The sequence below is a fragment of the Monodelphis domestica genome, chromosome 1 (genome assembly GCF_027887165.1).
Source record: "Monodelphis domestica isolate mMonDom1 chromosome 1, mMonDom1.pri, whole genome shotgun sequence".
Classification (NCBI taxonomy): domain Eukaryota; kingdom Metazoa; phylum Chordata; class Mammalia; order Didelphimorphia; family Didelphidae; genus Monodelphis; species Monodelphis domestica.
In genome coordinates this window covers 490,642,197-490,660,419 of record NC_077227.1, presented here as the reverse complement: position 1 = coordinate 490,660,419, position 18,223 = coordinate 490,642,197, and the positions used below count along the sequence as shown (strand labels likewise).

The following is an 18,223-nucleotide window of genomic DNA, read 5'->3' as shown; positions in this document are numbered from 1 at the left end:
TCAGGTATAAAAGAAAGATCCAACACCTCTCCCTAACCTACTGAGCTGAAACCAATGGTAGGAATCTGACTGACTGGGATCCCAGGGCAAAGGCTGCAACCATGACAGAGTATCTTGGAATGCTCAGGGCTCTCATGGGGCAGCTGGCAGAGAGGCAGCCTCTGCTGGTAGCTGGGGAAGGTCTGGCCTCAGGGCACATTAATATAACTGGTTAGCTCTATCAGCCTAATCCAGGACAACTGGACTCAGGCTCTGGAAGAACTCAAAACAATTAAAAAAAATGATTAAGATAGGTTAAAGAAAACTGGGGAAAGGACTTATAAAAGCAAAATAGGTCATCTGTAAACAGAGGCACATGAACTAAAACAAGAAAATAAAGGCTTAAAAGTCAGAATTGATTAGCTTGAAAAAAAGAGTCTAAGAAAGTAAAAGATATAAACAATGACTACAAAGTAAAATAGATCAAAAGGAAAAGAAGGTTCAAAAAGTGAGAGATGAAATTCAGTTTTTAAAAATTAGAATCAAATAATTTAAAATGAATGACTTCACAAGGCAGCATGAATCTGTAAAACAAAATTTAAAAAAAATAGTCTCTAGGCAATCTTTGAAGGAATTTGTAATCAATACTGTGTATTGGTTCCAAAGCAGAAGAGTGATAGGGGCTAGGCAATGGGGGTCAAGTGACTTGCTCAGGGTCACACAGCTAGGAAGTGTCTGAGGTCAGATTTGAACCTAGGACCTCTGGTCTCTAGGCCTGGTTTTCAATCCACTGTGCCACCCAGTTTTCTCCTATCTTTATATTTTAAAGGTAGCTAATGGAAAGGTGGGGGAGAGACTGAGAAACCTGGAAATAAATTCTATTAATAACAAAATAAAAAATAAAAAAAGATGGTTGGAAAGAAAACATAAAGAAATGAGGAAGACACTTCCAGGCATAGGGAACAATATAAATGAGGGAACAATATATACGAGGGAACAGAGGTCAGAAGGTGCAGGGTATCTTCAGGGGAGACAGCAAATCATTCTGTTTGACTGGAGTACAATATTTGTTGAAGGGTAGAGGGCCACTATCTGGCAGAGGGACTTGAAAGATGAGAGAATAGTTACCCTTTTTCAAATAAACTAAGGTAAAGAAAAATAAATAAATAAAGGTAGCTAATTTTTCTTCTAGATTGGAATGGGTCACAATAGGCAGTGAGTTGAGCCTAAACCAAGAAAACAATAATGTTCAATTCACAGAAAACTATGTAAGCAAAGTTGGGGTAGAGGGGGTTGATTAGTCAGTTTTACTTTTGGCCCTTTCTCCCTGGTTTAGAGTTTCTTTGGTATGGATATTTTGTTGTTGCAAAAACAAAATGGTGGCTAGTTCACCCTTTCATCTATTTAAAGTTTGTAGTCTTGTCTCTACTCTTAAGTTTTCTCATTTTATTTTTCTAGTCACTCTTGGTTTTGTAATAATAAAGTGGATGCTTTCATGAATCCTATCTCTTCTTCCTTCGACTAGCCAAGCTGCCTTCACCATCTAGTGAAGACTTAGAGGATATCAGCCTGTCCTCTGTGGAAGAGTCTGCCCAAGCCTTACCTATTTCTGAATCCACAGACTCCCTCCATAAACACATGGAGAGAAACCCAGCCCAGCTCCCCAGCCCCCCACGGCTTCCAGTCCCACCACCGAAATCAGTCTCCAATAAAACCAATAAAAATATAACAGGTTAGTTTTCTGTTATCTATTTTTCTTCCTTTACTCATTACCCTGAGCGGGGAGGGGAACAAGTGGGGAAAAGAAAGGAATGGTTAGCTCATACACCATGTATGTGCTGATGCTTACCAAAGGAAACATTTCCACAATTTCTCAGTTTAAAGGGAAATTTTGTAGAAGGCTATTTATTTTTAATTAAAAGTTCAGAAAGGATTTAGGGGAAAGGGAGGGGATTTTGACTATTAAAAAAAACAGGGCTTTGCACATAGTCAGCCTTTAAATGTTTTTAATTTAATTGAACGTGATTACTTTGATTGGATTCAATCCAATTCATAAACAATCTTGTGTCTACTATGAGGAATTATGCTGGACCATGGCAATATAAAGCAAAAATGAAGCAGAACTTGCCTTCAAAGAGCTTACATTGAATCTATGGAGAATTTTACATACACACTGTCAACATGGAATCTAGAAGCCCCCACACTTGTAGCCCAGAAAGATTTAGTGACTCTCCAGTTTCATTTAGCTTGGAGGTGAAATCCTCAGGCTTGAGCCTGTTCCTGTGAGAATCCACAATCCACTTTAGATGGGGGCTAAGCCCAAGCAATGACTCTTCTAGTCTCCAGAAGCCTCTCCCAGTATATCACACCCTCCTTGAGGATCAAACTCGAGGACCTTCAGCTTGGGAGACTGACACACTGCCTATAGCACCAAAGAGTCATTAGATTTGGCTTGGGTTTAGCCCCCATCTGAAATGGATTGTGGATTCTCACAGGAACAGGCTTAAGCCTGAGGCTTTCACCTCTGAGCTAAATAAAACTGGGGAGTCACTAAATCTTTCTAGGCTTCAAGTTTGGGGGCTTCTAGATTCCATGTTGATAACACATTGATAAATGTCAAAGCCAGATGCAGTATGAGGCAGCCCAGAATTTACCTTGGTGACATCTATAGGGACCAGAGCAAGATGCATTTCCTTTCCATCCACCTCAAGAATTCTGGCTTTCTTCTTATTCCCTCCCTTCCTTGGCCTTCACCTATGACTAGCAATTTTCACTCTTTGAGGTGAGCATAAGGGGGTGAAGCATTAGGGACTGGCCTTGAAATACAACCTGCCTTTGAGGATGTGTCATTAGGGATCAGTGACAAAGGTGTATCTACCAGCTGCTGTACCCTCTACCCACCTAATCCCTTGATTTCTTTGCTTTCCCTTTCTATAGAGTCCTTTAGCACTTTCCTCTAATATTAACAAACATCTATCATCTTGTATCTCTTTCACATCCATTCCATTTTTTGGTATTTTCTGAAATCTAGTGTTGTTTTTTTCCTGGAGACATCATAACTCTTGGTGTACCTTCCAATACTGGATCCTCCTCTCACACTATTGCCATACAAGGCTTGGAGGAGAATTTGACATACTTACTACTTGCTTTCCACAGCTACTCTCACACCTTCCCTTTGCCACCATCCTTCTCCTCTGTCTTTTCAAATTCATTCCATTCTATCTAGATTCATGATGCTATCTTCCATAGATCTCAATGTCATTCTCTCTCCTCTCCATAACTTTTAGGCTTACTTGGTTATCTCCTCTACTCCAAACCCTATATTTATTTCCAGGTCTTCCAAGTTCTTCCAATCTCATTCCCTCTATTTTCCACTTTGCTTCTTTCATTTCTGTATCTTAAACTGTTGTGGGGTGTAGAGGTGTACCTCTGGGGTTTGGGAAGGATGCCTTTCACAAGAATGCCAGACTCTGAAACTTAGCTTAAAAGTAAAGAGAGAGATTTATTAATAATGTTGAACTTTTTTGGCCAGCAAGACAGCATGAGTGGAACAACCTGGGAGGTTGCTCTCAGAATGCCTCCATTCTGGGGTTTTTATATTCTTCTACAGCAATGAGGATGTGACTTTGGAGCAAGGGTGGGGGGTGGGGTTAGACTGAGGGCATGGGGGTGGTTCCCATGATTTGGAGAATGGATGAATGAGTGCATCTCTATGTCCATCTCAATTCAATGGGGCAATCAAAGAAGGGTGATCTCCAAGGTCAGGTATTTGGGGTTGGGAGTCACAAGGGCCTAAGGGAGCAGAGGAATTTCCCTGATAATAGTTTATCTGAGTTTCTGGGGATACATTGCCCATGCCAAAACCAGTGATGCCAAACAAATAGAAATAGGAGCCCTGAAGACTGTACATTGGCTTAGTTTTTAAATATAATATATATTTATTGTATTGTTATTTATTTTGTTAATTATTTTCCAGGCTGGCCAGAATGTTTTTGACACCTTGTATTTGATACCTGTCTTAGCTTCAGTTCCTTTTATTCCTTCCCTACCCTACCACTACTCAACTGAAATTGCCCCAGGTCCTAGAATCTCTAGTTAAAGTTTCATTAAACCCATGAAAATTTGAGGTAGCATTGAGGTAGTTACTCTGTGATGTTGCTGTCTTAAATTCAAGTCTCAGTGTCCTTTCCCTTGTTAAAGCTAAAGGATTAACTAATTAGACCAAATTAAAGTGTTCCTGATCAAAACCATCTGCCTCTATAAACAGTGAAAACTGGGTCATTAATTAAAGAAAGAAGGCTGATATAATAAAAATATGTGTATGTAATTTGTTTCTGTCTCTCTGGCTATTTAATGAATTGAAAGACTGATAGAGAAAAACTTGGACAGATCGGAAGGTAGATGTGCTAAAACTTTTTTTTCCCCTAGATCTCTGGGAGTAATATTGGTATAAAATACTTATTTTACTATCATCCTACTACTTTTTAGGTAAGGACATCAGTGTTTCCACCTAGAATCTTAGCAGCATGGGCAAACTTTCCATTGATACGAACCAGCAAATTATCTATAATCTATAATCCTAAAAAAGTTTTCAGTATAAACAAGAGGACTCACTTATGGACACCCAGCTACTATGAGGCAGAGATGGGATTTAAACTCAGGGTTTTTTGGCTCTAAGGCTGACCTTCTACCCGCTATGCTCTAGTGTCATAAAACTTTGTTTGAAATGTGCTTTTTCAGTACTTCAGGTATTCATGATTTCTTCTGTGTGAATGCTCTTTTGAGTATGGCTGAAAAAAACCACGATTACTTTCCTTCTGGTAATGAGCATCTCCCATGAGCATGGCTTTCGGGTTATAGATACACAGTGTCTCTTGAGATTCAGCTCCAAATCTTTTTTTATTCCATTAGGATCTTCCAGAACTTGTATTCCGTTGTTATAACTCTATTTCCTTCTGTGACACAATGAGATAACAGTAGGATTTTGGTGGAGGGGAATTAGGTAGTGCTCCAGGGGGAAGAATTATTTACCTTACTCGAGTATCTTAATTTTTGGCTTAGTAACACAGCTTTCTTAGCCTTGCATAGGCTTAGAAAAAATGAGCTTTTATTGTCAAAACACTTTTCTTTCCTTAATGAAAATCCCTTAAGAAAAACATGAAAGACACCTAGCACATTTCTAGTGGACAAAACACCTTTCTAATCTTAAACTCATCAGGCAGTATGCCATTTCCCCCTCTCCCTTGGAAATTTATTCTTTTCACAGTTTCTGAAAGACAAAAAGAAGATGTATTTTGCTTCAGTATCTGAACACTAGATGGCACCAATAGGGAAAAAAAAATCACCTCTAACAGATTTTCATCACTAACCACCACTGATATTCTCAACAAAAGCCTTTATTAATGAAAACCTTAATTGGTCACAAAGCAGAACTAGGTGCCAGATAAAAAAAGAGTCATACACAGGAACATTAATCAAGGAAAGCAGCGCCGTCCATACCTTTTGTGACCTTCTAACAAGAGTGTTATGGAGATAGACCATAATCCTATATTATAGGCTTACTAAGAGGTGCTTCATAGAAACATAGAATTTAGAGTTGGTCATAGGATTACTGGGTAAGAGCTTCTTGTTTTTGGTTGTGTCCACCTCTTCATGATCCCCCTTGAGGTTTTCTTGTCAAAGTTACTGGAATGGTTTGCCATTTCCTTTTCTAGTTTGTTTTTAAGGAAATCAAAACAAACAGGGGTAAGTGACTTGCCCGGGGTCACATAGCTAGTAAATGTCTAATGAAAAATTTGAACTCAGGAAGATGAGTCTTCCCGACTCCAGGCCCAGCACTTTATCTACTGTGCCATCATATTATCAAAACTGATAGGTCTGAAGTGGTATCTGAGAGTTGTTTTAATTTATATTTTTCTAATCAGTACTGATTTAGAACATTTTTTATATGGCTATTGATAGCTTTGAATGTTTTCTCCCCAAAACTGCATGTTTATATCCTTTGACCATTTATCATTTGGGTAATGTTCAAGCCAGGTTTTCAGTGAGGTCTTCAAAATTCCAATCCAGTAAGTATTCATGATCACAACGCAGTGGCCACACTGAGCTTCTCATATACTGTGCTCAAAAGCTTTTCTTATACTAAAATTACTCTTCACTGTTCCATCTGGCAATGATAGATAGAGGAGAAGGGAAAGGACATGTAAGGATTGCAAAAAGAGTATTATATATTTAGAACTGAAGGGAACTCATAGTTCAGTTATCTAGTCCAATTCCTTCATCTTACTGATGAATGCAGTGTGGTTAATTGGTTATCCTTGTGGTATCCTTATTTCTTACTTAACACTCTATTACATAGAGAGTTTTTAGTATAGATAAATTCATTTTTTATGCAAAATCTTCCTATTTACCTAGCTAAAGGCATTTTTTTCTAAGGTCAAAAGAATATCAATATCCTTGGTAAGGATTACATCCTAAGTGCTTCATTCTCCAAGCAGCTGCCAAAATGACTTTTTGAAAGATCAAGTCTGACCGTAATACTACCCTATAATGACAGGCTACCTAACATACTTCAATGGCCTCCTGTTATATCCAGGATTCAAATATAAACTCCTCTATTTGGCATTTAAAACACTTTACAACTGGACCTCGACCTCTTTTTTTTCCAGCCTTCCACACATTTTCCTCCACTGTCCAGTGGAGGAAACTTGGTTTTCTTTCACTTTCTTATTCAATGACAGCCTGCTTTTCATCTTTGTACTAATTAACCATGTCTAGAATGCATGTCCTTCTCAACTCCATATTCTAGAATCCCTACTTTTCTTCATAAACCAGGAAGCCATTTCTTATCCCTTAATTTTTTTTTTTCAAACCCTTACCTTCTGTCTTAGAATTAATACTAAGTATTGGTTCCAAGGCAGGAAAGTGGTTAAGGGTCAGACAATTGGGGTTCAGTGGCTTACTTAGGGTCACACAACTAGGAAGTGTCTGAGGCCAAATTTGAACCAAGGACTTCTCATCTCCAGATCTGACTCTATATCCATTGAGCCACCTTGCTGCCACCTCCCTTAAATGTTAATGTTAATAACTCCCCTTCCTCTTGCCTTGTGTATATATATATATATATATATATGTGATATATACAGACATATTATATGTAACATATGTGTGTTATTTCCTCCAACAGAGGATATGTTTCTTGAGGGTGATATTGGGTTATTTTTGTTTTTGTATCCCCTAATACCTAGCATAGTTTTTGGCAAATAGTAGGCACTTAATAAATGCTTGTTGACTGATTTATGGTAACCTTCAAAGAAACAATTTCTAATTTGTGTAACCCAAGATGAAAATTACTATCTTTACTTTTATAAAATTCCTTATTTGAAAATAATTCCAAAACACTTCTAAAGTTAGATGAAGAAGAATGCTAGTGATGTTCCCTTCATTCTGGCTTGTGGTAAAGCCTAGTGTTCTTGTCTCTTGGATCCTGGGTTAGCCACAGTGTCAGGTTTCCTAGCAGAAACTAACCAGTTAAGGACTGTGATGTTGCCAGTTGCTCAGCCCATTTGGCCCAAATCATCTCAGTTTTCTTGCCCTCCTTGGAATCCTTGAAGTCAGGTTGCTTTTTCATTTTAAATGTTAGGTTTGTGGTTTGGCTTATTTTTGGTCTTGTTTTCTTTTGTTTTTGCTTTCCACTGAAATATAACATCTCTTCAATAAGTTGGTCTCCCCCCATCCTTTTTTTAGTTGGTGCAAGGTGACAGATTTTTCCTATTCCACTCCATCTCTTTCAGCCTCTGGGGAGATTATTGAGGAATTTTAATGAAGTCTTTGCTCTGGGCCTTGGCAGATGTCTTGCCTGGGAAAGTCACTCTCTCTCTCTAGAAAAAATGCTCCTGAAAGGAGCACTTAGAAGCTTGAAACCCTTCTAAGGAAGAGGAGGGAGGGAAGGGGAAAAGATATAGAAAAGGAAAGAAAGGATGAACTTAGGGAAACAGAACAAATCCCAGGATGGAGAATGAAGGCAAGAAAATATGAAAGGGCAGAGAAAAAATATTTTTTTCTCTCTCTTTTTTCTGATTACCATTTTTATATGATCTACCCAAGTGATTGCTAGGTTATAGGAACTCTGGATGAGGAAACTCACTCAATCAATACACATGAACACTTGTTCCAAATTTCCTATTCTAGATGACTTCTTCGAGGCTCTGAGAGGTTACATGTCTTGCTCAGAATCACAGAAAGCATCTAGCAGAGAGGAGACAGGAACTCCTATCTTCCTTACTCTTGGCCTAATTCTCTATGCAATATGCAATACATCCCTTTCTGATTACCTCAGTTGGACCTATGAATTTGTCACTCATGCTGTAGGACTGGTAAAGCAGGCAGGGGTAGCAAGCAGCTCATGTTTCACTCCTGAAAGCAGAATGAGTTTGAATGTAAACTACTCCTCATGCCCAAAATACTAGTCCTTCAATACTGGGTATGTATTTCTATTTGTTTGCCTTTTTTGCAGCAGAGAGTGACCTGGATGATGACCCAGTGAAATCCCCTCCTTCCACAATCCTGAAGAATTATGTTGTTGTTGGTTCCTCCCAAATCTCAGGACAAGCCACCCTCTTCCAAGCCTCTGGCCAGAAAATTTCTGAACCCCACCTTAGAGGACAGCATTCCACACCTACAGGGTCCCCTCATCTCGCTGCTGTCCATAGGCCCCTGCCTCCTAGCAGAGTCATCGAGGAACTCCACCGAGCTCTGGCGACCAAACACCGTCAGGACAGGTAATGAGGATTCATTTCACCAAGCTTTTTTTTTTCTTTTTGTACTTCCAAATAGTCTCTTGCAAAAGACCTGGCTTCATGAAGAATTTCTGTAATATGTTTGGTGGCAGGCAATGCCCCTTATGAAATTTTCCTGGGTGTTAAAGGAAGAAAATTACTATTAAGATTGCATGTGCACATTAACTTATGTCCTGAAAGGAATAAAGGCTTTCTCTAGGAAAAAAATATATATGTACATATGACAAAAATAATAAAGGACACATATATGATGATAAATGTGTGTTAAAGAATAAAGTTTTTGCACTAGAACAGAGACTACAAAGCTGAGCTAATACACAGGGGATTTTCCCTGCAAACTATAATAAATGAAACTGTCAAATAGTTGACAGAGAACTGTATGCTTATAAGGAAGCTTAATTCAAAAGTCATCTAGGAGAAATGAAGTATATCAAAAAATAAGTAGTATGCTTGGATTTTATGAAGACTAATTGATTACTAGGAAATTTGATTCTCAGACCATTTCAAGGATTCAGTCTGGCCTGCCACTAGATAGGAAAAAGTATAATTTGGAGAAACAGAAGTTGATTATATGTGTCATCAAGATCTGTGGTCAGGGACTGGGTAGAGAAGAGAAAATCAAAGACCCTATGTGCAGATGTTACTATCTAGAGAATGGAGAATTTAAGTAATACAGGTAGACAAATAGGGTATATTCAGAGAAATTAAGGTCAGGAAGGACCTGGTATGTTTTGGGAATGTATCAAATAGTATGTAACATCCCAATAGGAACAACACAGCTCAAATAAGCTTGGGTGCACTGATGTACTCCTGTGGTGTCAATTGTACTGGTAGAGACAGGAATAGTGCCTTGATCTGAGATATGAATAGTGAAGGGAAGTAGAATAGTTTTACCAATCTTCTATCCAATCTCAAAGATTAGGGAGTAGCCCAGACCCCTAGAAGACCAGTGACTTATGAGAATCACACAGCCATTATGTATTAGGGGCAGGATTTTATCCCAAATCTTCTAGACTATGAGAGTGTCTCTGAATCCACTACACCAAAATGCCAAGTATTGACATCTGAAAAAGTCCTGTGTTACCTGGCCTCTTGAGGAAACAGAGGTCTTCAAGGGCAAATAAAGCTGATCTTAATTCTTGGTGCTCTAAGGACAATTTTTCAGTTGAAAAAATCCAATAAAGAGCCCTTTTCAGTCATCATTGAATGTTTCCTATGCCTAAATTTATTAAAATTATAGTTTTATATCTTAGGCTTAAAAAATACGCAAGCCTCGACAGAACTATTTAAAGTCAATACAGGAGAGCATCAAATGGATATATTTTAAATACATATAGATAAAATAGATATATTATCAAATAGATGTTTGCTAAACATCAAATAGATATATTAATCATTGAACTCCAACCTGCATTCTCATGATCAGAATTGAGATGTAATCCAATTTCATCAAAAGGCAAGAATCCAAATGTAGTAGACTCCATTCCTTACCTCTCTTCCCACATTTACAGCTGGTTTTTAATATGGATACTGATATTCCATAGTTTAGTTTCTGTTGTGTATTAAAAGCTTTGAGTATAACCTGAGCTATTTTCCAACCTTAGCTTTCAAGGAAGAGAGAGTAAAGGGTCGCCAAAGAAGCGAATGGATGTGCGTCCATCCAGGACCTCCAGTATTGAACGAAGCAAAGAGAAAGAGAATGTACTGAGCTGTGATGGAGGTTCAGAGAACAAACGGAACTCAGTTAAAGAGTCTGATGAAAACAAAGAAAACATGATCATGAATTCAGAACTCAAGGATGATACACTTTTATATCAGGATGAAGAAGCACTGAACGATTCTATTATCTCTGGTAAGAAAACAATGAATACTTAAACTGGTATGTCTGTCAAAGTATTTTTGTGGGGAAAGTAGAGGGAAGAAGGATAGGAGACAAAGAGAAGGCAGAGCAAAAAAAAAAAGGATTTCTTTTCTTTCTTTGTAGACTGATGGAGATATGTTTAAAGACTATGAAACCACAGAGGGTGAAGTATTGAGGTACTCATTCACCAAATATAGGAACAAACATTAGAACTAGGGCAAAGGGATATAACTTTAAATAGTTTTAGAAGGGATAAAAGTAGTTTTAGTAATAAAATAAAAGCAGATTATAAGTTTATGATCATTAACACAAAGTAGTACAGATTATCTTGAAAAGTATATAGGGGAATCCATGTATAATAAATACTTAACTGATAATTGAAAAAAATAAGGTGGTTGGAGGATAAGCATATCTCTAACTGTTAATAGTGACCTTGCCCTCTGAGAGAGTGTTTCTTGATAATCCTGTCTATATATATATATATATATATATATATATATATATATATATATATATATATATATATATGTATGTATAATTTCTCTGTCTACCATGGATCTTATTCAGAGGGCATTTGCTTATATTATATGTTGAGTAAATGGAACATTTAGAGGAGAGGGAGAGTATAAAGTTTTTCCTACATGTCATGGACTCTGCTCATGTATTTATATGTTTAATGGGACACTGCTGGGAAAGCTGCTGTTCAGAGAACTAATAATAATGCTAACTGTAACTTTATTATCGAGACTTTGGCTTATAGTCCAATGGAAGTAACTCTGGATAAGAGAAAGTGTTTTAGCCCTCAATTTGCCACTACCTTGCTGTATGATATTACATATTTCACCTACTTTCTCTGGGTTTTAGTTTCTTCAACTGTAAAATGGGAATCATTTTCATGCTAACTTCAGTCATTCTTCTTACTAACTTGCTAACTTTCTGTAGAGAAAAGAAATGAATAATAAATGAATACTGGCTTCAAAAGTTTATAAACTCAATACATCATTATAACATTTTAGAGGCATCTAGATTGTGTGGCAAGCAAGTAGGCAACGTAATACATAAAGGACTAGAAAGAGTTAAGAAGACTTCAGTTGAATATAGCCTCACTTAGTAGCTGTGTGACCCTGGACAAATCACTTAACCTTTCTCAGTCTGTTTCTTCATCTGTAAAGTGGAAATGATAATAACACAGGGTTGTTATGAGGATCAAATGAATTAAAATGTAATACCTGCAAGAACTAAAGATATGAAATTATCATTATTATTATGCAATGAGTATAAAATGTTATGAGCAGAGTAATTCAAAATATAGTGAAAATCATTGTATTAAAAAAGAAAACGAGGTATTCTGATGTCTTTAGTAGTTTCATAAGTTTCATATATTATACACCTAATTTACCCAGTAGAGTCTACCTTTTGATCTTTTTCTTAGCTAGCATAGTACTTCCAATCAGGGTATATACCAGCATCAACAGTGAATAAATATCAGCTAATAGCAATTTCTAAAAGCATTGCCTTAAGGCTAAGGCAAACCTGCTAACCTATTTTTAATGATATTGTACAGACAAACAGTAACAAATACCATCTTACTTTCTGGTATCAGAGGTGTTTGGGGAAATAAATACAAGGATTATTAGCTCCTACTGAGTAGTGAAGAATTGTCCTAGTTCTTACTTGGTTAATTTACACAATTCCTTTAATTTTTAAGGTGCAAAACTACTTTTAGGGTCACTCAGTGGATTGATGCATTAGGTAGACAGGCACAAAGTACTACTGCATGCACATGCATAATTGCGCACTTGCACACATCTGCAAGTTCCTGGTTGTTTCACTTGCGGTCATGTCTATGAACCACTATTTTTCTACATTGTTGTTCCTTAAACCTGTGATGACGACCTTGAGCATCGCATGGTTCTGAAATTCCTTCTCAGTCTTCCAAGAAAGACCAAATTATATTGGGCTATTTCAATGTTAAGTGTTTCTTATTTCATTCAAATCTTTGAAAATGGATTATCTAGATCACACATTGCATTGAATATCAAATAGGTAAATAGGTAGAGAGGTAGCGACCTAAAGCATTAACTGAGCATTTATGAAACACTTATTATCATGCCAGATACTGTGCTAAGTATTAGGAGTACAAATACAAGCAAAGAGATAATTCCTACCCTCAAGGAGCTCACATTCTGTTAGGGACAGTCAAGGAGTAAAGGGGAACAGAGAAGAGTTGGTTGGAGGAGTTTAGAACAAAGTAGAGAAGTAGTTTAGAGTGTCATTGGCTGAGTTACATTTCCAGTTAGCATTGTGACTGCTGTGGGCTTTCTTAAATGGAGGTTTGGGGGTCAAATTTATCAACTGGAAAAGGCCATAGAAGTAGAAGCATCACTAGCATAAGAAAGATGCCGAAGTGAAAGTTGAAAAGTACTCCAGGGTGTCTGGATCTCAAAGGCACATGGCTATCATGAGTACTTCCTAAAATGGAGATTCCAGGAATGTGGCTAACAAAAATTATTTTATAAAATGTACCCACCTTCTTCAGGTACAGGGTGAATATTACAAAACAATAGATTAAGAAGATTTAAAATTCCACCACATATTCATCACAAACCAGATATAGTCTGATTTTTTTATTGCTTTAATATTCAAACTAAAATACTTTGTCCATATTAAAAAAAAAACAAGAAAGCAAACAAACAAAAAACACATCCTAGAGGTGTTTCTTCATATTTTACCCACCTAGTTTTATTCTCAGTTCAAAAGAATCCTGACCATATCATGTCATTTTATGCCTTTATCCACATACCATTTTTTGTGGTTGAAACATCCTCTCAAGTCCTCTACCTCACATGTACACAACTGCAAATTCCCCTTGTTGACCCATTTTCTCATTTTAAGCCTCAGCTCAGGGTCTCTCACTCTTTCACAAAGCCTTCCTGATTTTCTAGCAGCAAGTCCTTTCTTTTAGAGAGGCCATGTGTTTTGGTAGAAAGAGCACAGTATCTGCATTCAGGGAACTTGAGTTCAAATCCTAAAACTTCTACTTATTGTGTGACTTTGGATAAATCATTTGACTTTTTATGCCCTTTGTTTCTCAATATGTAAAATGAAGAATTGGGTGAAATTATTGGTAAAATTCCTTCCAGCTCTAAAACTTATGACTAAAGTTTTTGGATCTTTCCCAGGAATTTAATCATTTTAACATGCATATATTTGTGAACAAATCTCATTAGATATGAACTTTTTGAGATCAAGACTGAAGGATTTTTTTATCTTTTTTTTGTTGTTGTTGTTCTTGGTGCCTGGTAAATTATCTTACAAATAGTAGTTCCTTAATAAAAGATGAATTATTGAATTCATTCATTTATCCTAGTCTGAACTATAGAGTCCATTTCCTATAGAATTTCAAGAGAAATACTTAATCTAGTGAGCAAAATGCATTTTCACAAAGTTTAAAACAACTGTTTTTTAAAAATCAAACTCTCCATATGAATGGGGGCAGCTAGGTAGTGCAGTGGATAGAGCACTGGGCTTGGAATCAGGAAAACTGATCTTCATGGGTTCAAATTTAGCCTCAGAACTAGCTTGTGTGCAAGTCACTTAAGTCTGCCTCATTTCCTCTTTGTAAAATGAGCTCAGGAAGAAGATGGCAAACCACTCTGGTATCTTTGCCAGAAAAAAATCTCACATGGGGTCATGAAGAGTCAGACGTGACTGAAAATGACTGAACAACAACACATATATATGAGTATTATGTTAGCCATCAGTTCATGTTACTGCACAGAAATGCTACCAAGTGTATATATCGAATACACAATGTTAAATATAAATTAAGTGCAGGTAACATAACATAGACACATACATAGATGATGCTATAATTGCTCCTTTTCACACATTTAAACTTACTTCCTCCCAATGGCTAACCTCACCAATTATTCCATATTAGCGAAGCTCTGTTGTTAAGTAATAGATGCGACAATAAGATGGTCGAGTTTAGTGATTGTTACAAAATAACTGACAATAAAGCATGGCAGGATGGATAGCAGAACAGACTTCCTTTTACTTACATCAAAATCCAACACTGCAGGGTTGTAAAGGATTCTGTTGCCTGATTTTGTCCAACCTTTCTTACTGATCTGTAGCATTCCTGCTAAGTGAGTAGGACGTGCATTCTCATAACCTGAGACATTGATACAAGGGAAGCTGCAGTGTCCCTGCAGCCTAAACAAAAGGAAGATTGTTCTGTTCGTGAAAGAGAAATCAATATGTTTACATAATTAGATGTGGTCTTCCAGGCACATTCAGTAGAGAACAAGAACAAGGCTGGTTAAACAGTAGTACAGGGCAATGTTCAACAAGATACACTGAAGGAGCCCTTTGTATCAGAAGAGAAATACTGAGGCGAGAACCTCTGGTTATTGTTCCTTCTGAGCTCGTGTAGACCTGCTGGTAGCTCACTCTTCCAGGAGTATAGATAAAATCAAGGGTAAATTTCATGTCAACAGGAATTCAGTCACTTGGCAGCCAGCTTTTGAGATCTTAATATGCCTGCTTTTTCCTTTTGGAAAAGTGACTTACTTTCTCTCCTCAGTTCATGACAACAGAACAGAAGAAAAAAGATGAGAATATAATTTTAATGTGGTTTTCATTTGTCTGAAAAAAATGATTTTTATCTGGGTAGGAGCTCCCTGATAAGAAATTCCCTCCAGTCATGTAGGTTGGCAACTCCCTTCTAACTAGAGCTTTAAAAGTGTCCTAGGAACACAAAAAGTTTAAGGGACTTGCCAGAGTGACAGAGCCAGACTTGCACCCAGGTCTTCATGAATCCAGTCCAAGTCAGTCCTCTCATCATGGCAGATGTTTCCTCTTATCATATCACATTAAATAGCATAGCAGAACATATAGCACAACACATACAAAATGGCATGTATAACAAATCAAGAAATGTAAAACCTACAACAGCATGAAGCAGAGAACATAAGCTATATTGCATGCAACATTCAACAGCACAATTATGCAAAACATATAACGTAATTACTCACTTGGACCCCAAAGCCTTACTAAAGCATGGAGGTAATCTTCAGTTCTCAAAGTGTATGCCATTAGAGCATAAGTCCTCGCAGGTCCTACCAACATATACGTGTCCATCACCCAAAGATGAGCCTAATTAAGTTCAAAGGTTCATCCAAGGTACCAGAGGATAAGTTGCTTCTGGCCATTCCATTTCATGAAACCAGACCATTTATCAAGGCAGGGAGGGGTGTGGTAGGCCATGATGAAATAAAAGTCTTGGGGAAAATGCCACTCATCAGTCAATCAATAAGCAGGGTTTTATGCTTGGTGCTGGGGATACAAATACAAAAGAATGAGAATTTCTGATGTCAAGAAGCTTACACTCTAAGGGGGGCATAAAGATCACAACATGGTCACAGATAAATGAATGCAGTCTATAGACATATGCAAAGTGAATTTAGGGGAAAACTATAATGAGCAGGGAATTAATAAAAAAGCCTTCTGAAAGAAGTAGCTATTGAACTGAGCCTTCAGGATTCCAGAGGCAAAGATAAAGAGGGATAGTATTCCAAGCATGAGGCACAGGGGCAGCAGATGGAATGATTTGTAGAAGAAACAGCAATTCAGGCAGTTTGGCTAGACAGATGTAATCAGAATGAAAAGATAAGTCTATGAAGGATGCCACACTGAGGAGTTTGTCATTTTTTCTGGAGGCAATAGGGAGCCACTGAAGCATTTTAGTCAGGAAAGTAACTTAGTTGGCCCTTACAAGAGCATGTGTATGTGAAAGGCAGCATAGCACAATGAGTAGAGGGGCTGATCTTAGAATCAGGGAAACCTTGGTTCACATCCTTTTGGGCAAGTGCCAGCTTCTCAGTATCTCTGGCAGCTCTCTAAGACTGTTTGCTACATAGAAGCTGCTTATTTCTGTCATGAAATGTGTTTCCAACCTGGGAGTTCCCTATGCCCAGTGAAATCACAACTTGAGGCTCCCCCATGCCAAAAAGTATTTGTGTATATATTTTTAAACTTGGTGTATATCGAAGGCATTCATCAATATACGTCAAAGTTTTCTTTAAATTGTAACACAAATTCTTCATTATTGGACCAGCACTAATGAATGAATGAATCAAGCATTTACTATGTGGGAAGCACTTTGCTATGTCCTTGCTATACAAAAAGAAAAATTAAGCAATTCTTTCTCGCAAGGAACTCATATTCATATTCATTTGAAGTTTTAACTTCAAATCAGATGGGAAGCTTCCATGGTCCTTATGGTACAATGGCAAAGCAGATGTATTACCTCTTCCTTAATATCTTTTCCACTGGTAAAATGGTATCAGTTTCTAATGTTGAAACATTTTACAGTGTCAAGGACTTTGGTGGTAATGATTATCTATTCTGGAAATTCAGTAGCTATGGCTTTAACACCCACAGGAACATCTCCAAAAGGGGTGCTTCCCAGGACAATATCTGAGAGCACTGGGCTGAAAATATAGCTATTCCTAAAACTCTTGGGATATAGGTCACCATCAGGGTCTAAGAGGAGGTGGCGGTCAGGTGTTGGTGGTGGTTGACTTGCCCAGAGTTCTGTCTCCTTCCTGTCTCCTTAGTGGGAGAACCTGTGTGTGGCAATTGGTTGTGTTATGATTAAAATCCTCTGGAGGCTGTATATTAATTGTATAATTATTTATTAAATAGCAAAAATCAGGCCAGAGAAAAAGAGAGAGAAGCACAAGCCACATGTGACAGACTAACTCTTTCAGCCATCTCCCCTGTAAGCAGTCTAAACCAATCCAGAGCCAGATCTTGCATCCTAAGACCACAGTTCCAGGAAAAAGAAAGCTACTTCCTGTCCACTCCATTAATTTATGCTCTTTGTAATGTCCCTTTTCTGAGCCTCCCTGATTGGAGGATTCAGACCTCAATCAGGACAAGAGATGGCTCTTCTGGATACCAGGAATAACTATGCTGAGTCTGAGTTTGGAATAGCTGGACATCATGTGTGGTGTTTTTCCAGCATGGTAGACAAAAGAGGAATTCTACCCTTGGCCACAGCCTCAGAGAGAGACAGAAAGAGAGAGACAGAAAGAGAGAGAGAGAGAGAGAGAGAGAGAGAGAGAGAGAGAGAGAGAGAGAGAGAGAGAGAGAGAGAGAGAGAGAGAGAGAGAGAGAGAGAGAGAGAGAGAGAGAGAGAGAGAGAGAGAGAGAGAGAGAGACTTCAGAGCTTCTACCTGAAGATTTTTTTGCTTAAAAATCAATGAGTTGGTTTGGGGGCCAAAAAGGGGTATAGATTAGTACTAACTTTCTACGATTATAAGTTAGTAGGGATAGTTGGTCCCTTCTTCACTGGAACGCCTTCTTGGTTGATAGCTATGAGGGTTGAACTGGAAGCAAGACTAGTGATCTGGGATATCTCTTTAATTCCTAATTCTAACCCTATTAAGGGAGGTGAAAAATATGCCAGTATAACTTTTAAAATATAGCATTAAAACCTCTTGGGAGAATATACCAGGTATCAGCCCAAGGTCTGCTTGCATGAACATTTCATATAGAAGAAAACAGTGGCTATTGA

The 18,223-nt window shown here is 37.8% G+C and overlaps 1 protein-coding gene across 15 annotated transcripts in view; it reads left to right on the top strand.

The window, feature by feature from the left end:
• The window catches only part of PHACTR3 (phosphatase and actin regulator 3), a 329,288-nt gene that overhangs the window by 232,342 nt on the left and 78,723 nt on the right, over positions 1-18,223 (top strand). For 4 of the 15 annotated variants that reach the window (XM_007475643.3, XM_007475641.3, XM_007475648.3 and 1 more), the window contains exons 5-7: positions 1,505-1,711; positions 8,495-8,759; positions 10,382-10,629. In XM_007475643.3, the coding sequence (XP_007475705.1) occupies positions 1,505-1,711; positions 8,495-8,759; positions 10,382-10,629 (720 nt within the window). The remainder of the gene's footprint in view (positions 1-1,504; positions 1,712-8,494; positions 8,760-10,381; positions 10,630-18,223) is intronic. The other 11 variants (XM_056812890.1, XM_007475651.3, XM_056812892.1 and 8 more) reach the window with 5 other exon arrangements.